Genomic DNA, 27,454 nt, shown 5'->3' with positions numbered 1-27,454 from the left:
ATCAAGCCCAGAGCTCAACTGCCGCTTATAGCAGACGAGAACAGCCCCATCATCTCTCCTCTCTTCGTTTCAAGCAAGTAGCGGAAGCAACAGAAGAAGCACAGTGACCTCGGTCGAACAGATTGCACAAGGTAAGAAGATAACATATGCTGACTGAATTCCGCACTGTTCTAAGTGTTGGTGCTTTCATGCACATACCTTAATGGCTAGGAAGAAAAGCGATGGTTGACGCGAAGAGATTTAGCAGCAGCAGCAGCAGAAACCGAGGGAAGAGATAGGAACAGGAAGAGATGAGGTTGTGAAACAGAGCGGAGCGGTAGTGGAGGTTGGGAGACTCCCGCATCGTTGACCTCCGCGTCAAACCGTGTTAATTGGCACGTTGCAATAGTGCTCGCTTCCCCTTCCACCTCTCGATATAAGGCCCAAAGCATCGAGCCTCTCTCCCCACTCCATTCGCCGCCTCTTCTCTTCCCTTCTCTGCCCTTTGAAAAGGCCGCAGAGACCACTCTGCTTGCTCCCTCCCTCTCTCTCTCTCTCTGTGTTGCCATTGGAGTAGTGAAGGCAAAAAGGTCTCGAGATGGGAGAGAACGGCGGCGCCAATTGCTACCAGCAACTAGCTTTTACCCCTGCGAGTGTTTCGGTCGAGGTTAGCCACGCGCATAAGCTTCAGGAAGCCTTCGAGTGCTACGATGACGACGGCCGAGCCAAGAGAACCGGTAAAGACCGAAGCTTTGTTCAATCTCTTCTGCTTGTTGGCTCCTATTTCGTGCTTTCTTCGTCTGATGAAGGAGATATGGGCGTGTTTTAGGGACCTTGTGGACGGCAAGCGCTCACATCGTCACGGCCGTGATTGGCTCCGGCGTGCTGTCGCTCGCCTGGGCCATTGCGCAGCTCGGCTGGGTCGCCGGCCCCGTGGTCATGCTCCTCTTCTCCTTCGTCACGTACTACACCTCCACTCTCCTTGCTGACTGCTACCGCTCCGGCGACCCCATCGCCGGGAAGCGCAACTACAGCTACACGGACGCGGTCCACGCTTACCTCGGTGAGTTCGCACAGCTCTCCCTGCAGAATACGTCGCCATGGCTAAACATTTTTGCCTTCTCCTCAGGTGGGCTAAAGGTCAAGCTCTGTGGATTCATCCAGTATGCCAACCTCTTCGGCGTCGCTATCGGTTACACCATCGCTTCCTCCATTAGCATGATGTGAGTGGAGTTCAGAACGACACAGATCATCGATCTCCTTGGGGAAGAAGGTTGGAGCTTCTCGTGGTTGTAACGAGTGGTTTCATCTTGTGAAACAGGGCGATCAAAAGGTCTAATTGTTTCCACGAGAGAGGCCACGAGAACCCTTGCCATGCCTCCAGCAATCCTTACATGATCATGTTCGGCATCGCGGAGATCTTCCTGTCGCAGATTCCCGACTTCGACCAGATATGGTGGCTCTCGATCGTCGCCGCCGTCATGTCCTTCACCTACTCCTCCATCGGCCTCGCTCTCGGCATCGTCCAAGTCATCGGTGCGCCTCCATCTCCGGTCCGGCATGGCCAATTGAACTCTCTCATGCACAGTGGATCTGACTGCTCTGCTCTCCTCTGTTTCCTCACAGCTAACAAAGGATTCAAAGGCAGCCTCACCGGAATCAGCATCGGCGCTGTCTCCCCGACTCAGAAGATATGGCGGAGCCTCCAAGCCTTGGGCGACATTGCCTTCGCCTACTCCTTCTCCCTCATCCTCATAGAAATCCAGGTAGATTTGGCTGTCTGATGAGCTAAAGCGATCGGTGTTGGCTTCGCATGCACGCCAAGTAATGTTGCTGCTTGTTCAGGACACCATCAAAGCTCCACCACCGTCGGAGGCGAAGGTGATGAAGAAGGCTTCGGTGGTGAGCATCGCCGTGACCACCTTCTTCTACATGCTCTGCGGCTGCATGGGCTACGCCGCGTTCGGCGACGGGGCGCCCGGCAACCTCCTCACCGGCTTCGGCTTCTACAACCCCTACTGGCTCCTCGACATCGCCAACGCCGCCATCGTCGTCCATCTCGTCGGAGCCTACCAGGTGTTCTGCCAACCCCTGTTCGCCTTCGTGGAGAAGTGGGCGATCCGGACATGGCCCGACTCCACCTTCATCACCAAGGAGGTAGCCGTCCCCCTCACCCCCACCAAGCGCTACCGCCTCAGCCTCTTCCGCCTGGTGTGGCGCTCCACCTTCGTGGTGCTGACCACCGTCATCTCCATGCTGCTGCCCTTCTTCAACGACGTGGTCGCCCTGCTTGGCGCACTCGGCTTCTGGCCGCTGACCGTCTACTTCCCGGTGGAGATGTACATCGTGCAGAAGAGGATACCGAGGTGGAGCCTGAGGTGGGTGTGCCTGCAAATGCTCAGCTTAGGTTGCCTCGTGATCACCATAGCCGCTGCCGTCGGTTCCGTCGCCGGTATCTTCACCGACCTCAAAGTCTACCACCCTTTTAAGACCACTTCCTAAGGTCATATATATATATATATATATATATATATATATATATATATATATATATATATATATATATATATATATATATATATATATATATATATATATATATATATATTGCACTTGTATTATTGCTGTTGGTATTGGGTTCTCAATAATAAAAAATATATTTACCTCGTAATTTTTAATGGATGATATCTGATTAGATGATGCTCTATGATTTATTTACTTGATATTTCGATCACACTTGATTATCCTTGAAAATTTACTTCGAAATTAAAAAGGACATCGAATAATAATAATAATCGTAAAGGATATGTCCTCTCATGACATACACTGAGGAAAAGATGATAGTAAATATAACGGGAGGGAGCAAGTCATTGTATAAAAGGACACATGATGAAGTAATGATGTCATCGTGAGAGGATTAAGGTAGACAACAGTCTCCCCTCATCAATTTCTATACTTAAATCAATGTAAAAATAAATATTACTCGATAAGAAAATTATTTTCCTTAAAATAACATATGTAAGAAGTTTATTAGTATAAAGATCTCTCTTACTTGAATGTTTATTGGACTGCTTCTTCTGCACATAAGAACTGAGAATTGATGTGCTGAGTTTATACTTAAATCAATTTAAGGATTTCAAAAATATATAATCTTATAAGTAGACTAAATTCTCTCTCCATGTTGTGTATGAGACTAAGATCGAGGATGGCATGATGATATGGTGATGCATACTATACTAATAATAATAAAAATGATAATATTATGATAGTCTAATTAATGATGGCAATGACAATAATGACAGTGGATATAGTGATGATGGCAATGATGAAAATAATGATTAGCTAGTGATGGACACAATGATAGTAGGGATAAGAAATGACTATACTGATCATAAACTAAGTACAGAAAAAAAAGAGTGATATTTTGAATGACAGGAAATTAAAGAAAAAAATATTTTCTCATAAAAAAAATTATTGTTTTTTATTTTCATCCAATAAACATAATATGTATCATTTCAATTTTTATTCTTAAAATTTATCAACTACACAAATTAAAACACTCAGGTGTACATTTACATTTATTCTTGAAATATATCGTCACAGTGGAATAAATAACCAAAGAAAAAAAGAAAAAAAATTTCATGCATCATGACAGAACAATTTCTGAAAAAAGAGTTCCCATATATATTTTTTATTCATTTATATAGCCCAAAAAATTATATATCCATTTCTCCTTCCGTCGTCCGTCTTTGCTTAATTTTCTTATAAATATAAGTTTTTATTCAATATTTTTTCTCCATATATGTTCTAACATGCATAATCCTTATATATATATATATATATATATATTCCAGCTTAATATACACCAATGTGAGGCATGTGGTTGACACCCGACAACTTTGGTTTCGTAAGAGACCACACGTGATGGGTATCCCCCACACTATTAGCTGGTGTCTCAAGGAACACCTACACCAAAATATATTAAAACAAAAAAAAAGGTCAGGAAAAATAATATTATATATATATATATATATATATATATATATAAGTTCTTTTTTTTGTGTATATTTTATTTTATATTTGAATTAAAATTTTTCTCAGACAAAGGATGTCAGAAATGGTCACGCCCTGCGGGTCCCGCGCACTGTTAGTCGTGTCACTATACGCAGGTGCGTGCGTTGGTGCCTCCGCACATTGCGGCGGACGAGACATTCCAACGCCCATCACGTCCATCACCTCCTTCCTTCTACTTCTCCTGCTGGGTAGTGGTCGAAACAGTAGACGGCACCGGGGGATGGACGAGTTCAGCTTCCCCACCATTGCCGCCGACACGGACTCCCTCTGCCGATTCCCATTCCCCCACTTCGCTGCCTCCTCCCCTCTTCGGTTAATTCCCTCCGGCGAGAAGACGGCCGGCTATGGATGCCGGAGAAGCTTCTCGTCCGCGGAAGAAGCCCCGAGGACCGTCGGCCGGCGTCCTGTTGCAGAGGAGCGGATGGACGTGCTGTGGGAGGACTTCAACCAGGAGGAACTACTGCGCCGGTCGCCCTGCCGTGGGTACAATGTCGAGTTCTGCTGCTTGCGGGTGTTGAACGAGAAGAAGAAGAAGAGCGGCCGCGTGGGTCGTCGCAGGCGGGGGAGCTTGACCTTCTCGATGCTGAAGGCGTTAAAGAAGCTCTTCTTGATCCCGAAAGCTTCTTCCTCCGGGCGAACTCCATTCTGCTGAGCCCAAGACTAATCTCAGCTGCTGCAGCTCATAGGTTCTTCCATTCGAGAGATCATGCATCCAAGAAACTGATGTACAGATAAATAGCAGAAAACAAGAATCCAACAAGTATAATTCAGAGAGGCTGTAATCCTTTGTCCTGTGTCTGTTTATAGCCGAAGGTATCTATCGTCTTTTTGTTTCTTCTCCTTCTACTCCACTCTTGTGCGTGTCTTGTTCTACCACCAGTCGGTCTTCCCAGGGTAAAAAAGACAAGGTATTGGCTATTGCTCATGTCTCGGATCAGTAGTACATAGTGGTACTGTTCGAATTTGATCGGGTCGGTACATAGTGGTACCATATATCGATAATTACTTGGGTGTTTCAGAGAGTAAAAAGAGAAGAAGAGTAAGGGGCAATGGAGGAAGCGGAAGGAACGAGGAAGGAGAGGAGATGGTGGAGGAAAAGAAGGATGGAGGAGGAACGAGACAAGAAGAAAAGGAGATGGGAAAAAGGCAAAGGAAAAGAGGTGTACGCGTGAGAAGCAAACAGGCCAAAACAGTGCACGATGGAGTGGTGAGGTCAAAGAGAGAGTGCGTGCGTGCGTGCGTGTGAAAAGTGGATGTCACAGTGTTTCGAATCATCATAACTTTCATATCTAAAAATATTAATACGTATAAGATTCATTTATTTCAAAATCTCTTCTGTTAATTAAAGAAAAAGAAGCTTTATAAAAAAAAAAAGATTATAAAGAATCCTTTTTAAAAAAGAAAAAAAAAATTCTGAAAATTTGATGAACCAATCCATAGAATGTACCCAATTGTTTATCAGAGAGGTGTCTTAGGAGAAAATATGAAAAAAAGGTACCTCCCAAAAATAAAAATAAAAATAAAAACACCTTTTCTACAATAACATAAGTGCCCAAAACTATTGATGACTATTAAACAATACATTTGACAAAAAGCAGTATACAATCCCATCTGTGTAACATTCTTGTACATACTTAAACAATACATGGGTCTCTTTAAGAGCTACCAGCAGGTAACATGCAACATACCCCTGTGTTTTGTGGCCTATATGACCTTGGAAAAAATGCAGCATGTTCCAAGACCACAACATGCAACATAGACCACAAGGCCTCTCAGCTCATCAAAGACCACAATTGGTGCACAAGTCATTTTCAGACACATGTCAACAAAGCTCAGAAATCCCAACCTTCCACTAGGAGTAGAGATCCTCCTCCAACAAACTTCAGCCCATTATCCAACACCTCATCATACTGGATGAGATGAGCACTTGCAGTGACACCCAATTATTTGTGGGTGACAACAATGGATCTAGCAAATTCTAATTTTCATCATTGCCAAAATAGAAATAGCAGTGTCATTATAGTTATATACAAATCCTTGAGAAGAGGATGAGAGTCATCACTCCTTATCAAAGCCATCATATATTTCCTCTTTAAGAATAGACAAATGACTACAAGCAATACCAAGAAGCTTTCCCCCCAGGGGAATCCATTGATAGGGTAGATGTGCCTTGAAGGCATGATACACAATATGCAGCATTACATATAACAGTTAGAAGACATGTAAAGGAAACAAGAACTAGGAAAAGAAGCTATTATGTGTTATCCTTTGGAGAAATTAGTTGCAAGGCTTCCAAAAGAGCGGGACAAGAACGGGAACATTTGGTGATGTGCAGTCTGACCATTCATTGATTGCCCAAACCACTCTTGCCCAACGTAAAAAAAAAAAATCTCAATTTGCTGATTGCCACTCTCTGTTTCACTTCTACGGAGAGGGCTTCCAATCAAATTGAAGATTGTCGAAGCCGTTAACTGCTCCTAACTTGTCCAACAGTCGGTTTCCAATATCTTGCTGTTGGTGGTTCATAGCTATTGGATCTTGGGAAAGGTAATTCATTCCAACCCTCCCATTCATGGCCATTGCACTATTTGCAATTGCTGCTCGCATCCCGCTAGCAGCAACAGATAGACCAATCCCACCTGCACCTGCAAAGCCTGTGCCGCTCATAGCTGAGTTGTTGGATATCCCATTTCCAACTAAGCAGTTTCCCCCATTCAATGTTGGTGTGATCCCATTAATCATCTTCATATCATTTCCCAACGAACTGACACCATTCAATTGTGAAGACATCATTAACTCCTGCAAAATTTGCTGGACAGAGCTCTGGGGATCGTTTGGATCCATTTCGTGTAGCTGTGCTGTTGGCTGTTGCATGGCAGACAAACTTGCAGGTGAACATGAGGAGCTCAAGTGAGTAGCATTATGAGAGGTTGGTGTTGGGTTGTTACTAGAAGCAGGTTTCAAAGAAGAAAAAGTGGAAGAAGGGTTGGGCTGGGATGGAGCTAATGAACTGGATGAGCTGGCAGATGGAATTTGAACATTGTTTCCACCATAAGGGCTGTTCGCTGTATTCATTTGGTTTTCTTGCCTGGTATTTGTGGAATTTGGTTGGAGGGTGCCAATAATGGTAGCTGCATGGGTAGATGAAGCAGCATTAAGAGAGTTATCTCCATCGACATTATTGCAGCCAGCAGAAAGCAGTACACTGGTGGCATGTACAGAGCTTTGATTATTATGGTCCGAGTTCTGGGTGATCGATTGCTGTTGCTCAGGTTGTCGGGGTTGAAGCCCTGATGAAGTCCTCCGAGGAAAGTTACTCAGGCTAGCTGAACCACAGAAGTTCAAATAAGTTAAAAACTCCAGATGCATGATTTGTAACTCCGAAACTGTGAGTATCACTTCCTACTATCTTGAAACTATCCAAAGACATTATTGCAAATCAAGGAGCATTAGAACATCACAAAAATCAAGACTTCCTTCGGGTATGAAAGTGCAATAGGCAGGAATGACCAAATCAGATAGCAGGGATTGGGTCAAGACCAAAAAGATAATTAATGATTGGAATTTACAGGTATCATAATTTGAATTTATTGTGTATTCTAGAAGCTATTATGTATCTAATATTAATCAGTATTATAATCCACAATTACAAATACCAAAAATATCTAAAAAGGAAATAACAAGTATCCCATGACTTCACCTTAAGTCATGAGGTCCCATGAATCTCTTGGCGAGGGTAGTTTAGTCTTTCTATTTTGGCCTCTCTTTTTCGCTTAACCCACCACTGACTACCATGGTTAACTCTGGTAACATGGGTTAACTGGACAGATGCTGACAGGGGGAATATGTGGAAAAATCTAAACTTTATAGGCATATATTGCTAAATTAGAATCACAGGGGCCAAATATGCACTAGCCAGACTTTGCAGGAATAAATATGTGAAGAATTTTTTTTTTCATATTTGCTCGTCGATAATTGAGATCATCCAAATTGGTCGAGAAAGGCTGATTCCAACCAATTTCCGATGACTCCGCAAGTTATCAAGAGATACAACCAAGAAATCAGCCAAAATATGATAACATAGGCTGATCGTGATCCAATTGGTTGTCTGGAATTAGGATCAGCGTACAATAGCAGTTACCTATCTATCTCGCTCGTATGCTTACTCGGGGCATCCTCAGAACAGGAGGAATTGGAGTACTGGACTAACTGCACTAACTGTAATCTCTATGCATCCAAAGCATATATCACATTGTAGAGAGAGCATGAAAATATTGAACCAGTAACTCTAGAAACTGAACATTATGCAGTGTAATATTGTGCCAGACATGAAGAAGAAACCAAAACAAGAAAGTACTTACCCACAGGTCCAGCTTGAGTTTCCTTGCTATAATCAATCAAATCCTTCATACTGTTAACCACTTCAGATATCTATAACCGACCAAAGTAAAGCAATCAGTAACAAAATACAATCAGTAAGGGAAAAAGGAAGAATTAAGGTGTCTGCAACTGAGGGTATTAGATATTGTCTCTCATACAGATGTCCAGATGTCCACTATACAAGCAAAATTGTAAATATTAAGAAAACATTGCAACAAAAAAAACATGTTATTTCAGGTAAGAAAACAAAATGCATAAAAACATGTGCAGAGTGTCCCTAGTATGTTTGATTCACAGAAGTTTGGACACCAATATATGGAGGAAGCTATACCAACGTAACATACATTAGTTTCATTGTAAAAGAGCACCTCTTATCATGAACAAGAATCACATTCATAAGAAAAATATTCACCATTTCATCATGCTAATGTTTCTTTAGCAATAACACATCAATTTGATCGCAAAGCTTATCCTTGTCTTAAACTACAAACTTCAAGTACAACAAATAGCCTTCTGAAAAAAAGGCATGACTGCTTGAAAACTTACCTTGAAGCACCAGACTGACCAAGGACCAGTTGGACCATATCGTCCAGTACTTGTTTGCTTTTTATTGTTTTTTTAAATGATACCAAGTAGTGCTGATCAATATACCCCTGGGTAGCTGGTACCATACAAGTCCGGTAGATTACCAGAACCGGTATCGGATTGAGATTTAAATCCTTGCTTTCAAGTTTCAAGTACCATAAGGTAACTAATTTGATTAAGAAGAAAAAAGTATGTCGGTCACTTTTTTTTATTTTTCCAGCTCACAAGCAACAAGCATTTACTTTATAGTTGTATAAGAAAAGCAGAAAAGCCGAAGCTTCTGTCACATAAAAATTGCATAAACAGGGTCAAAAATTTCAAATTCAGTGATGGTATCTCCATATATTGGAATGATCAATGTCACGATTGCAGTGAAGTGTCCAATTCTCCAAGTTTTTGATAATGAAAATATCTGACAATTATGCTAACTCATCTTTCTTGAATTTCCAACTTACCAGGCAAAGGACTTTCACGGTCTCCTGTTTTATTTATCAGAAACAGAGATGCAGCAAAATCATGGTTTGCTAAACCTGCTGGTTTGCTGCATTTACTGGTCTGACCACTGACCTAGCTCAAAACCAGGAATATATATATATATATATATATATATATATATATATGTATATTCCGGTACATATCCTCTTCCTCCTTTTCTTCCTTGTTTCTCTTCTTTCTTCCTCTCCTCTTCCTCTCCTCTCCCTCCCCCAACAGTAGTGTCGTATTGTTACGGACAAACTTCTAAACAGGATGTTTGATATAATGCTTATGTATGTCCGTGTTTTTTGGTATGTTCATGCTTTGCACCATGGTTTGCGGTACCAGTCCGACAGGCTTCCGGTACGCGGACCGCCTGTTACCGGTCCGGTACTGTAGCAGTACTGTAGCAGTGTAGCACTGCTATAGTGCTCGTCACGCCTGAATATATCGCTCGGTACACCTGGGTGTACCGAGCGGTATACCGTACCGTACCGGTACCGAGCCCAGGTCGAAACTCCGGTACGGTACGATATTGCGAACCTTGCTTTGCACAGCATGTAGAGGGACGGTCGAAGACTTAACAATCCCATTTTAGTTAGGTTTGGTGGTCGTTTTAGGCTTGTAAATAAAGGTTGTGTCATGTGGACACTTGTGAGAGATATTTGGTCTGTAGTAGACCATTTTGACCCTTTATTGTGCAACCGTTTAGATCTTGTAAAGTCTATTTGTAATTTGCATTGACTATGAAGTATTTTCTGAAATGTTTGCTTGTGGATCCCGAGTGAGGTGTTTTCTCTTTTGTAGATCCTAAGGGACCATGAGAGGTTTCGGAGAGGCTGACCTTTGCGAACGGACACGCAAGGGTGCCGCACGACTTAGGCAAAACCAGCTAAGTCCGTGACAGTATGTTCCAGTGTACTGTATGTGGTGACCAAACCCATACTTTTACAACCATAGATTTACACGGGTGAGGTAACCATAACTGCAATCCTTGAACAAAACACAACAAGAGATCATGAAGTCTGTTCCACAAAGCAGCACCTCTAAGACACAAAAGGATGGCTATATTGTCACTTGGATTTGTTTCTTGGACAAAGATCCCTTTTATCATATTTGTGAACCTTAATTCCTGGTCTTGGTGATGCAAACCTACAGAGTTCAGATAAGGAAAATAGCCGATATGCATCCACCTACTCCATACAAGTGCAACGAAAGAACTAAAATTCATTATATATCTTCATAGCAATAATGTGGCTCAACTACACCAATCAAAGTCAAAATTTTCTCCATGTTTGCTACTCTAGAACAGACTATCGTCATAGCATTTACGTAGCTTGTCTATAATGTTATGGTTTTTTTTTCTCTTCAAGTGTACTACTCTAAAGACAACAATTTTGTTCTTCAATAAGACATTTTCTGTTTCAATCTCAGAATAAGCACAAAGATAAATTCTAGTAGGAGCACACAGATTGTATAATTTATTTTTTAAAAAAAACTTTGTTTCTAGTCTATTCTACAGAACTTCTAATATTGTAAAATGCCCTATGGAACATATCAAGAACAAATTAGACATCCGATGGCACAAACTTTTGAAAAGTCATCTTCAAATCACATGACCTATGGTTGCCAAGGAGTCTGAGAAATTTCTTAAGCCAAAACAACCATTAGACAGGTGAAGAACAAATCACAAACCCAAACAGGTCAGATATAATAAAACAGTCACCACAATTAAAAGTCATGATAATAAACATTCTGGAAGCCAACTGGCACAGCAAACAGCATTATAGTATCACTAATGAAAATCTTCAAAGATATTCAAAAAATAAAAATAGCAAAGTGGTATACCTGAAGGCAACGAACGTATCTTTTGGTATACCCTAAATCATTTACCAAAGGCACTTCCAGAGCTTTAGCCATTTGGCGAGTGGATGCTACAAACCTACCCCAAATTTTACATGCAACATACAAGTACTATAAATTTAAACTTATAAAAGAGAAATATGATTATATAATTAAGAAATTCAACAGTTTACTCAACATGAAATTATCATGGTAGATAATGCACCCACAGTCTCACAGGTACAAAGGCACAGATAAAATGCACTCATAGTAATGCATATATACATGTTACATGCACCTGCAACCTGGAGACCTAGATTTGACAAGAACAAATTTTAAGAAGACATCTACTTCGTGTATTTAAGTTAAAGATCTCAATAGTTTGTGTGAATTCATACACAAAAAGGTTGAGATATACTCAACTAAAAGCGGTCCAGAGACATTCTATTGCCTGGATGACAATAAAACGTTAGACATATGCAATTTCATAGCAACTACTGGCTCGCATGTCCCAAGTGAACATGTATTTCTACACCTTATTCTCCTTTCAGATTAAAGGTCTGTTACTTCTACTTCGCAGGAACTATTTTCCTTGTTTGCAGCTATATCAAGTTTCATAACTTTCTTTGTGGTTGTCAGAATGAGAAGCATATTATTTTATTAATTTAATATGGCTTTCCAGAAAAAGAGAAAAATGTCCTCCAGTATCCAACGCCACAACCATGCTTATCCAAAGCTTCCCATAAAACACATTTATAGACAATTAAGGTGTAATAGCTACTGCAGACCATCCAGGTAGAGACTTTAGAACTGTAAAACTTACCAATAAGTTCTTTTGCATATCTAACCATGAAAAGTTGCCTTATATGATGTAGTTCAAGAAAAAAATTACATTTTACAGTATACCCATCTTTTGCATATCTAGCCCTGCAAAGTTGCCCCATAGCATGCAGTCCAAGCAATTTTATAATTTACATATAATCCTATAGTCCTAACATAGTGATTACATTATCATATCATACATATCTTTGCCACATAAATGAAATAACTAAGATATCCATTTCATTTCTAAAACAACTACAAAACTATTTAGGTATTCAATCATATGTTTGTCTAAGAACATTATCATATGTCTTCTTTTAAGTCATGCAAATCTTTGGGAGACCAAGATTCACATCATGGAACCAGCCTCTCTAGATTTAGAGATTTAGACCTAGGAGACACTGCAATGGCAGGGGCCTTGTGCACTGATGCCCTTTTTTTAATATATTTCTCCACTATTTTCCTCAATAAATAGCTTTAATGGTTGATCTTCTAGGGATAAAGCCAAATTGATTCTCATAAATCTTGTTTCACATCTTATTCTTTCTTCAATCACTCTTTCCCTAAGGTTTATAATGTGTCTCATTAGCTAAATTCCTCCATAGTATGCTAGCCTCTAAGCGAAAATGATTTTAATGTTGAAATAATCATACATTTGATTCAGCAATCAAATAAGAGGCTTTCATGACAAATAATGAAAAAGAGTCTAAAAGGTTAATTCCAATCTACAAGAGTAGATAATTCAAAATGCATGTGGTGTCTATATTATTATGTTGGATTCTTCCCTTGTATGTCAAATTCCACAAATCATATTAGATCGTCTACCATTTACACATACTTCTTGAATGATCCACATAAGATGGTGATATGAATGGACTTTGGTCTTTCAACAAATTAAGAACTTGGAGCTCCTATTTTGCAGACCTGTTTGAAGTATACTCATGAATGATTGTTATGCTTTTTAGTTTTTACAATAACGTGATTATGAGTCCATCTCAAATAAAATATATCATATATAAAACCATAAACAATATGTAAAAGGTGTATGGGGATAACTATCATATTCATATAATGCCTACTCCCACTCTAAGATTAGCTATGCCAGGGCAACCTTATGGTGTCACACCTCATGTCTCCTATCCATGCCTTGTGTCTATATGCATCCAACCAATGACTGATGTTCATACTTCATAGTACCATGTTAAACCACATTGAAATGTCTTCAACAGATTCAATAGCCAAATCACCAGAAATTGGTTGAGACGTCGATTCTGGTCAGTTGAAGAAAATTTGTCAACCTCAAAATAAAAAAAAAGAAGCAACAGGAAATTGACAATTGCCACATATGGCTACCGTAACAGGGAAAGCAAAGAAGAAGGTTGGAAGAGAAAAGATGGAACAATTTTCTAACTGTGACTGCAAAATGAAGGAGGTAGTGCCCATGTCATTGTGTTCACCACCGAAAGCCAATATTCATATTTGCCACAAGTCTCAGCCAGACCATAGAGAGAAAGTGCAGGGAGAGGATACATCTAAAGAAAATAAGGATATCGTGGGAGAATGAAGATGACTCCTAAATCCACCTTAGTGCTTTTATCAGGGTACATTTTAACATATATTTGAATTACTCAACACTTCACCCCCATGATGAATTGGTAATTGTGCCCATTGTTATTTTCACACATGGGCAGGATTGCTATTTGTCTACATGGAGAAAAATATAATTATTATTCATCATAATAATGCATTTGTATTATATGGTACTTATTTTCATAATAAAAAAGCGGCAAGCTTTGATGCCATAATAAGGTTCTTCCCTTACAACCTAGGTAACCGGTTTAAATCATAGAACTTGCGTAGTGTTTTTTTTATAATAGCTGTCCCATCCCAATCCCATGAAGCATGCATACTATCATTGATGATAGCATTTGAGACATACATGTCCAAAAGCAATGCACTATTATTACCTAAAGATTGAATGGTGTAACAATGAAGCCAAGTGGAGTGCCATTAAAACAACAAGAACCATCTGGCAGTGACAATCACATGCGAAAATACACCCGAATAGCAAGACATTATGGTGTTCTTGGAAAGTGGAATCATGTAGTACCAGACAAGCAGTCACAGATAAATTTCATTGAAGAAAAGGAAATTAATCAAGAAGAAACTAAATCTGTGTGTAAATGCATACGGTACTATCCAAATTTATGTTTTCTAGTATAAATTTTTGATGGCATACACATGTAAGCACATGCTTTTGCTAATGTGAATAGTTAAAACTTAAAACAGTTAGCTCCCAGATAAATATATTTCCTAAGAGATACAGTGTCCTAATATGCGAAACAGATATAGCAATTAACTGAAAGACAGCAAAAGAGACACTTTAAGCACGAAATAAGAGCAATGGACTTACGAGTTACAAGTGTTTTGTAAATCTTGTGTTGATAAGCCTGATGATGCATTTTGAGCTGCTGCCTGATACCTCTGAACAACAGCACTAAGTTGACTAACCTGCCCCAGAAAAATCATCGAATTAGACATTTCACGGAAGCCGGCAGCAATATGCAAACAAGTTCCAACAAATAACAATCGTCATTTACGCAAGCTAAAATTTATAAATGGTAACACTGTACCTGAGGAATGATAACCCTCCGAGGAATAAGCTCCTCATGGCGCCTAGCACAGAACTCCCAAGAAGAAATCTAATTGAAGAATAAAAAAGAAAATGAATAATTATTTACAGCAATCACACGATGATTTTCAGCAAAGTGTCTAGTGTGCATAAATAACAATGCACAAATGTATATTCACCTTTAGATCAGGATTAAAAACAATCCGTAGTTGGCCATCACGCACCACACGTAATTGCTCAAAGACACTCTCTTGAATTGCCTTTGCATAATCCAAGACAATTTGACCTGAAGCATTCTGATACTCACGGGGCATATCAATATATAGGAGTTCCTCTAGGGTGCCGCTGGCATATTTGATTTGGAAGAGCCTTGGGAAAACCTCAACAGTAGTTTCTATAAACCAAAGAAAAAGAAGAATAACTTTACAATCCCTCGAAGTAGAGCTTCAAGACATAAGTAGCATATTATTCAATTAGCGTTATGTTTATTCTATCTAGCCAATAAAACCAAATCAGACAATCGTGATCAGTTACATACCAAAACCACGTCCAGGCTTATGGTTGCATATCTCGCAGTGCCACACATCCTACAGATTCAGGCAAAATCTATCTTGGTTGAAGAATAGATGCAAAAATAGTAAAACAAATTGAAGATACTCGAAGCAAGAGAAGTTTGTACTCCCACTTAAAGTAACCACGACCAAATTCCCAAAACTATATATAAACAATTAGAAAACAGAAATCATGTAGCCAAAAGATTGCATTCCATATCCTAATTGGCGGCAAATTGTACCTGTGGAAGAACACCAGTAGTTTGACGACCACTTCCACACAGAGAAACACACCACCTCTTCTTAGCATTAGGAGCAAAGTACTCGGCCACAAATTTTCTCCAAAATTCTATGTTGTTATCCTGCATTTTAGGTATAGAACATAAGATGAGCCAACCCAAAGAACTTATCAAGAATCTGGTGTCCTTCACTCAGGATTGACAAAGGCTACTGGAAATTTTACCTGTGGTCGATGCTGCTGGTGGTACATATACTGGGTTAACCTCCGAGCACACATCCCAGGCTCATAAATTGTAGGTTTCACTGGAGGTCTACCCAGAAGATGATGCTGGAGAAGCTGCTGTTGCAACTGGTTTCTTTGTTGAGGCAGGGTCTTAACTATCTGCTGTTGTTGTTGTTGTTGTTGTTGTTGCTGCTGCTGCTGCTGCTGCTGCTGCATTTGCAACTTTCTCTGCTGCTGCAAGAGACTCATCTGGGCAGCTGCAACCTGACTATTTTGCCTTGATAACTGCAAAATCTGCTGCTGCTGCTGCTGCTGTTGTTGCTGATGTTGCAGAAATAATGAAGGATCTGAATGTTGAGCTTCCATTTTAACAGGGCCCAAGCTTCTTAAGGATTGCAACTGCTGTGACTCCATTTTTACCGTACCAATGGCACGTAACGTTTGTAATTGCTGTGATGGACCAATCTGATCGTTAGGACCCATTTGTGGCTCCAACTTAACAGGCCCCATTTGCGGCTCCATCTTAACAGGCCCCATTTGCGGCTCCATCTTAACAGGCCCCATGTGTCCTATATTACTCAATCCTCCCCGAAGCAGCTGTTGCTGCTGCTGCTGCTGATTTTGAGGAATTGAAAACTGCTGTTGGAAATTCTGCACTGCATCAATTCGAGACTGTAGTTGATCTGGCCCAAGCTGACTGTTTGAAGGGTTCTGGAAGCATTGTTGTTGACCTTGGCTTTGACCCAGCGAAGAGGTGAACGACAGAGGATTGGACTCGGCAGAGCCGACCATACCAACCGCACCACCAAGACCACCTCGCTGTTGGAGATTCATTGGCGATGCAGAAAGCGCACCACTAGGCCCTCCATTTCCAAATGAATTGTTGAGAGGTGAAAAATTGGATATGTTTCCAAGCAAGCTGTTACTGTTAAACTGGGTGCGAGGCGAGACCAGAGAAGAAAAAGGTGGCTGCGATGGTATCGAACCAGGCTGCCCTCCAAGCAAGCCCGAATTCGACCTCAGAAGGGAGGGGTTAACTGATTGAGACACACCAATGGGAGTCGAAGAACCTGATGGCACCATTTTTTTCCCGAAAATGTAAAAAAACAGCAGCTAACACTGAAACTCTGCTTAGATCAACATGGTTCCACAGATTCCACACTATAGATCAATACCGATAGCAGCAAGGAACGAAACCTTTTCATTCAAACTCAGAGCAAGATGCGTGGTTCCAGCAGTGGAAACAAAACCAAAGCAAAGGGCTTTATTTCCCCACAGACTACAGAGACCTTCCATCAAACTCTCAAGCAAATGAAACATTCCTGGAATAAAGAAATCCTTCCTCGAACCCACTTGCTCTCGCTTCCGGAACCACAGAAAGCCAAAGAAACCACTACTGGTTCAGATGGGGAAAAAAAAAATTAGATCTTTCGTCACGAACGGAAAACAAAGACCTTTAAAGAAGTTGAAAAATCCGATGTTTAATCAACTAGCCCTCTTCTCACACCGATCTTCTCCACTTTGACTCGTTGGAACCTGAAGTAGAAACGCAGCACCGACTCCGACACCAAAGGCGTCCGGACACCAGTACCAACAACTCCAGCACAAATCCAAACCCACGCTGTTGTCCACAGACCTTGACTCAGGCGTCTCGGACACCCAAGGAGCCAGACTTCTCAAAGAATCCAAAGGAAAAACAAGCAAGAAAGAACAAACGCGACGAACTTACATCATTCCAATCCTCCCCCTGCAAGATCGACGGAGAAACCCCAGAGCTGAAGCCAAATCTCCACCTCTTTCCCACCTCTTATTGAGCTCCTACAGCTACAACCCGTTTATGGAGTTAGGGCTGGCGTTCAAATACGATTACACACCGTTCGACTTCGATTCCGATCGCTTCTTTAGCGAGCGGTCGACGGCGAGAGACGGGAGGAGGAGATCTACTCGTGCCCTTATGGACGTCAAGCATTTATTGGATACGATTAAGTCCTTGACATCAGCCTGCCTCCTCTCTCTCTCTCTCTCTCTTTTTCTTCTTCTCTCCTTGTGGAGTCAACAGCTGCTGCCGCTTCTTCTCATGTACATGATGCACAGTAGAGGATATGGGCATCCTGACATCCATCATGATCATCATCAGACACCCAAATCCATGATGGATGCATCCATGGGATGCCACCGCACATGAACTCTTTATGCGGATCAGTAAGCTGTGGGGATGGTTCAGCGATGCTGATGAACGGGTTCGATGCGAACGCGTGGTCAACATCGACGGTTAAAAAGATGCTCGCACAAAGACAAGTATGCGTACAAATGCACGGGTAGTTGCAAACAAAGACGAGTTGTTAATGAACCCCTGGAGTCCTCTACAATTACGAACCCAACCATGAGCGTGAATCACGAGGCATTTTTTGTCGCTCTACGGCTGTGCTCGCTTTGGATACTCGCGGTGACGGGCGGACAAACGTCACCGACCGATTCTTCAATTTAAAATCGATTTAATAATATTTATTTATTCACTCTGTTGGTGACACATTAAAGATATATTTAACTCAAACTATTAACTTGAGTTTTGTAAATGAAAGTTAACTAAGGAGGAATATGTGAATACTTATTAATATTTCAATACATATGAGCTATATAGGGATATTTTTGTGTGTGTATGGGTGTGATTGTGATGATGTGGATGGTAAAGTGCAAGCAATTGATCAGTTCATCTTGGTTTCAATCTAATTTTCGATAGATCTATTCGACCGCTCTAATTAGTAAATGATAGATACAAGAGTGAGATGATTAGATCAAAGATCTTAATTACCATGTACGTGAAGGTTTTTTATAGACAATCTTTCCTAATCGTTTACGATTAAGAAAATATATTTTATAGATAAAAAAAAATATTTTATTTCTTTTTAGGATTTGATTAGTGCCATATATTTGATATGTTAATTTTTTTATCTTTTTTGGTGTCAAAAATTGATTATTAACAAAAATTACTCTACCAATATATTTCTAAACTTATGAAGTAATTTGACAATGCTACTCTTTGTTTGTGACTTTGATGAGGTTAACAAAGTAATATATTGGATTGTTGCTAATGCTTAATATTTTAGATCCATCCTTTGTGGCAGAGAGTGATGATTAAAGATCTTTGTAATTTTATATATCCATTAATAAATATATGTGTGTTATATTGAAATTAATTAAAAATAATAATATGTTATATCCAAACTTTGAAAGTATAAGATATGAAAACCCTTTTTTCTATATATGTGGCTTTGAGAATTGTGGTGATGTGATGCATCCTCTCTCTCTCTCTCTCTCTCTCTCTCTCTCTCTCACTCACCAAAACAATGACGCTACGAGGTGGATGGCATTCAATGAAATCCACAATGATGGGTTAGAGAGGAAGAGCATCCACTTGATATTGGACTTTGGCTTTGAATCATGTCCAATATAAAAAGCTTGGGTTGGAAGGATGTTATCCTAAGATAGATAGATAGATAGAAGTTGCACACCAACCACTAATTTTGACCCATCACTTCCAATCTCTCATTTCATCCAAGAAATGAATAATAATGTAAAGAAATATGATATTTATTATGGTCCTAAAGAAAACATTGACTCTATTTGTGCCTATTTATTTATTATTATGAATTGGTATGGTCATCTTAAATTGTTGAGAAATATGCATCGATTGAATGTAATAATAATAATAATAATTTGTATTATTATTATGTATTTCATTTTGAGTATAAATGATAAAGATTATTATATATAAAATATTTGTGATTTTTGATAATGTGAGATCGATCTTTGGTTAATCTTCGATGATTTTTTTTTGTAATAATTTTAAATATATATATATATATATATATATATATATATATATATTCATAAAACTTATGATTCCATTAGGATAGATTGATTACAAATGTATTAGTGTGATCGTGTGTGTATATATTTGAAATAATGTTAATAAATTAAAAACCCTTCAATGACCCTCCAAAATAACAAAAGTTAATTTTCTATTGTCATCAATATTCTTCCAACTTTTAGAAAACGATGACATGGTAAAATTTTTATCAACTATAATTATCCTTTTATTATGTTTTTCGTCGCAACTCAATAAATGATTATGACAATAGTTTCTTGTTTAAAAAAAAAAAGGGTTCGTAACATTACATGAATCTTTTTATCATTGAATTTCATATAAAATGAAAACATATCGAGCATCATTTTTATGTTGGATATCGATATTTTAATGCAATCTATCTTTTTTTTTTCATCCGATCATTTATTTTATTTTCGGCCTTAATATTTTATAGTATTATTATAAACAATATAATAACCCATTTTCTTGAAAATAAACTTCCGTTTTCGATCGTCTTTTTCTTTGCTTGCTTGTGTTTAGCTTTTAGACATTAGTCAACCACGCGAGGTTGGGAATCTCTTTTGGGCTAAAAGGTTTCCCATGCGAATCATATATTAGTACGCAACGCAACTCAACTCTCCCCATCGTTGCATACGTCAAAGGAATTAATTATATGGTGTGAGACTCATTAATGGTTTGGTAGGAAAGAACATTTAAAAGATGGCATCATCCAACGCATGCCACCGTCTCATTTTTCTAGTTTCAGTAAGAGAGAGAGAGAGAGAGAGAGAGAGAAAGAGAGAGAGAGAGAGAGAGAGAGTTATTTAAAGTTGTTGTCTTTCATTCTTTCAATAATTCTAGACAAATGGAATAAGGATTTGTTCAAACTTGTACTAATATATTATTTTACATTTAAAAAAATGAGTACTATATCTTTTAGTTACATATTGTTTAATAAGTTTTGATTATATTTGATTGATTGTAGTTCGAATCTCTTTTAATTTTATGTAGACAATTATCATATTAATGAATATGGTCTTATGAAGGCAAGCAATAAGCTCAAATCACATGATGAACTGTAAGGGAGAGAAATAATTCTTTAAAGAATTTTATCCCACGAATATTTTTTTGCAAAAGGATAGAAAGAATTATTTTTTTTATCGCATAATTTATTTTTCTTTCTCCATTATAAAATTTTTTTAAGATAATTTGTCACGATAAAAAATTCTTATGGAATGATCATTTAAAACTTATAAAATATATATTTATAATTTATATTATCTATCGAATATTTACTAAAATATCTACTCGTGGATCTAAATTTCATGAAGCCGTCACGGAGCAACTGACGGCGGCGGGGGCACTGGGGAATCACACGTAATATTCTATTCCCAATGTGCCCTTGTTCGTGCAACGTGTCATTCCGCCACTCGTCATGCCCTTTTTAAATACAAGCATGACGCATGGGTGGATGGCATGCGGCACCCGCTCATGAATGCCCATGACCCCCATGCGTTGGCATGGGCATGCGGAGGACCGATGATGCGGAGCGGGTCGCCGTTTCCCGGGACCGTTTCCCGTCCTTTCGTTGACGGCGTCAGCGTTGCTCCGTGACGTCCCGTCAGTTACCGCACACAGATTTCGCATTATTTTTCCTTTAATTCTTAATTTTTGGACATATTAAGTATGAGTTTACTTTAAAGAATAAGCAAGATTAAGACATCTGCTCACTTTTATGTATCACTGTCTCTCCGTCTACTACGTCTGGTTGTGTTCCTAACAAAAGATTGGCATCATGGATTAGATTCTGAAGGTTATGAGTTTGGGATCAATCTCCTCTGGCGCACTGCCACAGCCTGTGCGCTCCGGGAGCGACAGGGCAATTCGTCGAGCACCTTCTAAGTATCTCTCGAATCGCTTCATCCTCGCACTTGCACTTCCTTCTCTTCCTGGTTTCGGACACGGTGTCCTCTCCTTCTTCGCACCGGTGGTAGCATCTCCAAACAAACATCGACACAAATCTTCCAGCTCCTCCTTCATCCTATGGTACTTGAACGCACGCTTACGGAAGGTCCAGTCGCCGGTGACCCAATCGAAATGGTAGAGAGGGAGGAACCGATCCCCGTGCGCGGCGACGAACTCGATCGCGGCGAGAACGTAGGTAGACTCCTCCTTGGACGTGTAGTAGGTGAAGCTGACCCTCGTCCACCCAGGTTTCAGCCCGTTGTATCCCTGCCAAAATGATCCATGGCGTATCTGAGACGATCCCGTCGCCGCTGGTCATGGAGGCGGTAATGCAACTCTCGGATTCGTTACCTCATGAATAGCCGACCGGATACGAAGAGAGAGATCCGCGTCTACTCCCAGGAGATGGTGGCCGTAGGGACCGGCACAGGCGCACCCGCCGCGAGCCTGGATGCCGAAGAGGTCATTGAGCAGCTTCGCGACGAAACGCCCGTGCAGGGGTTTCCCCTGCGTCTTCCTTCCCTGCGAAGAAGGGAAGACGAGGAAGGAGAATATGGGTAGCCTTTTGACCGACGTGTTGCCAAGAACTTCGATGTTTGGGTTCGAGAGGAGCCTTCCGAGTGCTGTCTCGGTGTAGACCTGCTCCCGGAGGGTTATGAGATCATGGCCGATGTACTCCTTCACCCAGAAGGCCAGTGCAGCTCGGATCTTTTGAATGATCGGTGGAGTTCCACTGTCCTCCCTCTCTTCGACGTCAGCGTGGTACAGAGTCTCCTGCAAAGAAATCATAGCCATGGCTCGAGAAAAATCCTACATCGACCGCGTTCAAAGTAGATTACTGGATCAGCAGGATTCATGTAGTTCACCTTCTCGTCAAATCCATTGACGTAAGCGACAGTGCCACCTCCACAGGTGGAAGGTGGGGAAGTCTTGAGCTGATACAGAGCTTTGTTCATCAGAAGGATCCCGGAAGTTCCGGGGCCTCCCACGAACTTGTGTGGGCTGAGAAACACCGCATCATATCCTTCCATGTCTCCCGATCGCATGTCGATGTCCACGTATGGGCCACTGCGTGGAAGAGAAGCAGAAGAAAGAAGATGAAACCTCAGCTGATCATCCTCCACGGCGGAGGAAGTAGTCCACAGAATCTTAGTCATTAAACAAAGATTTTACATCTTGTGAGATTGGCTAGTCATGCAAGCAATCACATTTTGTGATCTGGACTGCCATTTCCTATGTGTTTCCAGTACCCGAGCAAGTAAAGCGTTGAAGACTAGAATACGCGTCCCGAAAAAAAGTCAAACATCGAAATATTGTCCATGAAGAGTAGATTAAGTAGGTTTTCCAGCTGAAAGAGCCAGAGACCGACGATCGCATTGACAGGTACTGCAGGCTTCGATGTGGGGAGCAAGTGGCGATATAGAATCATATCTCAAACATTACGATGATAACTGTTCTTTCTTTATATTATTAACTCTGAATAAAGAAATTGACCTGGTGGCGTGTCAAAGCAATTAACCTGACTTTTTTGTTATGGGAGATTCACCAAGAAATATTGCAGCAACATGAGAACAAATATGAACGTAGTTGATGTAGTCCACGTCTGATAATATACCAAAGAATGGGATTCTGTGGGGCATGGCTAACCTGGCAGCGAAGTCAAAGCAAGCGAAGGCACCGTGGTCGTGAAGGAGGCGAGCCAATGAGCGGGTGTCGGCCAGAATTCCCGTGACATTGCTGCAAGCCGAGAACGATCCCAGCATCGGGCGGTTGGCGTACTTGGAGGACGTGAGGTGGAGCCTCAAGGCCTCCATGTCGAGCAGGCCGTTCTCGTCCATGCCGATCTCCACCACTTCCGCCGTGGTTTGCCGCCATGACAGGAGGTTGGAATGGTGCTCGTACGGCCCGACGAAGACCACCCACCTCTCTTCGTCGCTTAAGCTCGCGACGATCCTCTCTCTCATGGTGGAAGGCACTGCTATTCCGATCACCTCTTGCAGGCGCTTGATGGCCGCGGAGGAGCCCGAGCCACAGAACATGAGCGCATCCTCGGCTCCTCCGCCCATGCATCGCTTGATGTAATCTGCTGCCTCGTGCACCATTCTTGTGGTTTTGCTCCCCACGAAGCTATCGTCCGTGTGAGTGTTTCCTGAGAATTAAGTCAGAACATGGATGAGTGCCCACAACCCAGTATCGATTGACACACGAATCGCAGATGGAAAGAGGAGGATATATAGAGTTAAAAGTACCATAAACAGGGAGAACATATTGCAGGATATAGTTCTCGATGTAATGCAAACTCCTTCCCGACGCAGTATGGTCAGCATAGATCAGGAGGCGCTCTCCGAAAGGGGTGTCGAACACCACATCGTGGCCGATCAACTGAGATTGCAACCACGCGATCCTCACATCGGACGAGCCGCTTCTCTCGGACGTCATCCTAAGCAAGCCCAACAGCTCATGGTTCGTGCCTCGATTGCCATGCCTGTTCGGCTCTCCACCTCGATCCAAACCCATCGGACTGGGAAGGGATGGGAAGTGTTAAAGGAGAACAAAGGCAGTGGCTCTGGTAGGCACCACAATTAATATCCTGGCTGAGATATGGTTGACAATTTAATGCATGAAAATTTACCCCGGATGTTGAAGTCTAGGTCGAACCTCTGTGCTTGTTCCGTAGGGCTACGAAACCACAGAGTCGTCTAAGATGTTTCCTTGAGACCGCCACGACATAGCTTTGTTGGGAGAGTTCTGCACACAAGACATGAGTAGATAGATAGGGCATAGAGAAGGACCAGATGGTCATAGTAATTACTGCGGGAGAAGGACCACCAACTCCTCCGTTCTCCCTGTAAGAAACGGCGCATCAGAAAGTAAAATGAGATCGTCGAAGCAAGCATTTATTGACTCGAGAACGTACTTACTCGTCTGTGATGGAAGCATGCCCATGTCGAGCATTCTGAACTACCAGCATGCTGTTCTCCATTTAAACTCACTTGACCTGATCATGGTCGATGTAAACAAACAAAGGATACTGTGAACACCACAGAGAACGAAGAACACGGAAATCATAAACCAAGTAAAAGATTGTTTATTCTGATGCTGCAAGAATCCATGCCAAGGTTGATATCGGTCTCCCTCAAAACCAGTTTACCGAGCAATTCAATAATTCTGACTTCCACGCTGACACGTAACTCCTATTATTCCATGCAACGTTGTTGTCGGACGGAGACGAGAAAGTCGTATGCTTCGTGTTGTGCAGGGAGTTGACCAAGCTTCAGATTACGTGTGTTTTCCTGCTCTTGGCAATGACATGGATTGATCTCTCTGCTGCGAGTTGTTCGGTCGTCTGAGAGTTGTTAGGTCAGCTGTGCTTCACCACATTATATTCTTATACTTAAAGCGTAATAATGACCTAATTAAGCTGGATCTCGTGCCATTTATGTGGAGGAAACCAACTGTTCATATCTTCCACAGCAAGTAAATATCGTTTTCTGCACTTCTTTCTTGCTCATCAATGCTTCTGGCCTGCCACCTCCTGAGCCACATAAATCGGAAGAGATGATCATATTCCATGCCAGCATTTAAAAGAGAAGAGACGTCGGATGATGAACTCCTCCACTGTTGCCAGAGTGATATAAGTGAATTAGGTCTTCCACATGTCAGGAAAATAAAGTAGGACATCAATTTGAAGATACTTTGTGATCCTTGCTGTTCATCTTCCTCACGCCATCGTCGGTCCTTAGATAATTGTATATGACATCAAACATCAATTTGAAGCGTGAATAAAGTATAATTCATTGGGGAGAAATAGAGACGGCTCTTTCCCACCAAACTCTCACCACATCTCTCGATCATCATTCCTCTCTCTCTCACTATAAAAAGCAAAATAAAATGTATTATTGTCATGCGACTCATTTTAAGTAAAGACATGCAACAGCTACTACTCCATGCCTTCCACGTCCTATTCTTCCTACTTTGCTGCTTCTTCCATTCTCTTCGAAGACTTGATTTGGGTGTGGAAGGGGTCTTCTGTATGCCTACTGTAGGCAGAACCTTAACTCTCCCACCATTCCAAGTAGGTCATCCATGACTTTCTTATCCATGTAAACCTTAGCTTAGATCTTGCACCTGACAATATTCACGCGTTGAAGTGAAGACCCATCTATTAAAAGTCTGTGTGAGCTGCGGTGACATGCATTTAGAACAAGGAACGAAGGGAGCATTCATGAGCATGAAGGGATGAGTCCAAGTCTGAGACAAAGGACCTAACAATTTGGAAATCCGTGATGTGATTTCTTTGCCTAAATTTGACTAAATTATGTATTCAATTATCTTGAAAAGTATAAATTCTTCTAGAATTTTGACAGTGTCACAACTGATCATCGATTCATGTCACAAGGTCCGAGTCAACCTGAACATCCTCAAAGCTAGATTTCGTAGGAGGAGTTTGACTTATTCATTCAGTATGACTCCCTTAAAGTAAATCATTTGGATTCTGAATCAAAAATAAATGCTTCCATCTATAAAATGGTGAGAAGAATATTGTTAGAATACAAAATATTATGAGGAATATTCTACTCTTAAGCTTATAACAACAAGGCTTTGTTGACCCGAAAGATGTCATAATAGAATGGTAGCTCTCAAACATCTTATTTCCTCGTATTTGTCAACCATCAAACAGATATAGCATCTTTTAGGGGAAGGAATAAGATGTATATAAGTAAATACGAGTTGAGATCAATCAAAACTAAATACGAGTTATTATTTTCGAAACACTTGACTAATACCTACTCATTTGACACAATACTCATAACTTCATCCCCATAATTTAGAATCGAAATGTTAGATCCATTAACTCTATTATAATTAGCTACCATTAAATATTGTAGGCTTCCAACTCAGCATCCACAGTGCTTAAATTGACTAACCAAAATGGACAACAACATCTAATAAATATTCATCAAATAATCAAATATATTAATAATCTAACTTAGATATTTATCTTCCTTTTTTTTTTTTTCTATATTTCATTAATAAGTATTTTAATGAACAATTTTTTTTAAAAAAAATTCATATTTTGAGTATTTCTCAAAATGTGCATCCTCTTTTAAAAAAAAATCCAAATTTTTTTTTATCGATTCTTTTACTAATTTTCAAATATTATAATATTTTTATTTGTCTCATTTACGGTATTTTATTGATGTACCAAAAATATCATAAATATTATTGAAAAATACTATAAAATGATATAATATTGTATCTCTTTAATTGTCATTACTCATGGGTCATTACAAAGAGGTTAAGAGTTTATTTAGATTATTTATAGTGTTTTGAAATATGCTTTATAGTATTTTTAAGTAAATTTTATAATATTTTTATTATAACATGGATAATTTAATCTAGAAAAATCATTCATAATATTTTTAGACTTTGTAAAAGACAAACATTCTACCCGATCGCATGGATTTGTAAGGTGTGAATCTATCCGTGGCACAAAAATCTCTAAAAATGGATTGGATAGACATAAATATCTCTAAGAAACACAAATCCCAATGGTTGTCTCACTCAAGTTGGGCTGTCGAAAGGCTGGTGCTAAGTAGTTGCAAGCAACACATCGGAAGGTACGCAGGGTGGCGCGGACACGTTCCCCCGACAGTTGAGCACCAGGTGGCCGCAGCTGTCACCGCCTTCATCAGCCCCTTTCTCGACCGTCGGATCCTTACATCAGACGGCCCGCACTGCACAACAAGTGGGCCCGCAGGGGGGGTGTGAGGGCGGTAAGCGCACCCGATGCGCGTGGTCGTCGTTCTGTTTTGCGC

At 40.6% G+C, this 27,454-nt stretch overlaps 3 protein-coding genes across 5 annotated transcripts; 1 reads left to right on the top strand and 2 right to left on the bottom strand.

The window, feature by feature from the left end:
- Positions 1–2,679, top strand: LOC135615812 (amino acid permease 4-like). 2 transcript variants are annotated; one of them, XM_065114808.1, is made up of 7 exons: positions 1–131; positions 211–716; positions 809–1,042; positions 1,109–1,202; positions 1,301–1,515; positions 1,606–1,745; positions 1,825–2,679. In XM_065114808.1, the coding sequence occupies exons 2-7, from the start codon at positions 578–580 to the stop codon at positions 2,479–2,481; spliced, it is 1,479 nt and encodes a 492-aa protein (XP_064970880.1). In that variant the 5' UTR covers positions 1–131; positions 211–577; the 3' UTR covers positions 2,482–2,679. The 2 variants fall into 2 exon arrangements, with proteins under 2 accessions (XP_064970880.1, XP_064970885.1); XM_065114813.1 differs by having other exon boundaries at positions 105–716.
- A 3,494-nt stretch (positions 2,680–6,173) lies between these two features.
- LOC135615805 (transcriptional corepressor SEUSS-like) lies at positions 6,174–17,848 on the bottom strand. 2 transcript variants are annotated; one of them, XM_065114801.1, is made up of 10 exons: positions 17,532–17,848; positions 15,803–17,198; positions 15,582–15,701; positions 15,327–15,375; positions 14,968–15,182; positions 14,790–14,858; positions 14,570–14,667; positions 11,341–11,434; positions 8,415–8,484; positions 6,174–7,379 (listed from the first exon to the last, which is right to left on the bottom strand). In XM_065114801.1, exons 2-10 carry the CDS (start codon positions 16,883–16,885, stop codon positions 6,478–6,480), a joined length of 2,700 nt encoding a protein of 899 aa, XP_064970873.1. In that variant the 5' UTR covers positions 16,886–17,198; positions 17,532–17,848; the 3' UTR covers positions 6,174–6,477. The 2 variants fall into 2 exon arrangements, with proteins under 2 accessions (XP_064970873.1, XP_064970867.1); XM_065114795.1 differs by having other exon boundaries at positions 15,803–17,195.
- Positions 17,849–21,380: 3,532 nt separating this feature from the next.
- On the bottom strand, positions 21,381–24,468 carry LOC135581145 (uncharacterized). The gene is made up of 6 exons (XM_065114783.1): positions 24,268–24,468; positions 23,885–24,156; positions 23,283–23,784; positions 22,502–22,703; positions 21,987–22,409; positions 21,381–21,902 (listed from the first exon to the last, which is right to left on the bottom strand). The coding sequence occupies exons 2-6, from the start codon at positions 24,150–24,152 to the stop codon at positions 21,471–21,473; spliced, it is 1,827 nt and encodes a 608-aa protein (XP_064970855.1). The 5' UTR covers positions 24,153–24,156; positions 24,268–24,468; the 3' UTR covers positions 21,381–21,470.
- Positions 24,469–27,454: the final 2,986 nt, after the last annotated feature.

Source organism: Musa acuminata, chromosome BXJ1-3 (assembly GCF_036884655.1).
Source record: "Musa acuminata AAA Group cultivar baxijiao chromosome BXJ1-3, Cavendish_Baxijiao_AAA, whole genome shotgun sequence".
Taxonomy (NCBI): Eukaryota; Viridiplantae; Streptophyta; class Magnoliopsida; order Zingiberales; family Musaceae; genus Musa; species Musa acuminata.
The sequence above is the reverse complement of the archived record's forward strand: the minus strand, read 5'-3'. Positions and strand labels throughout refer to the sequence as shown.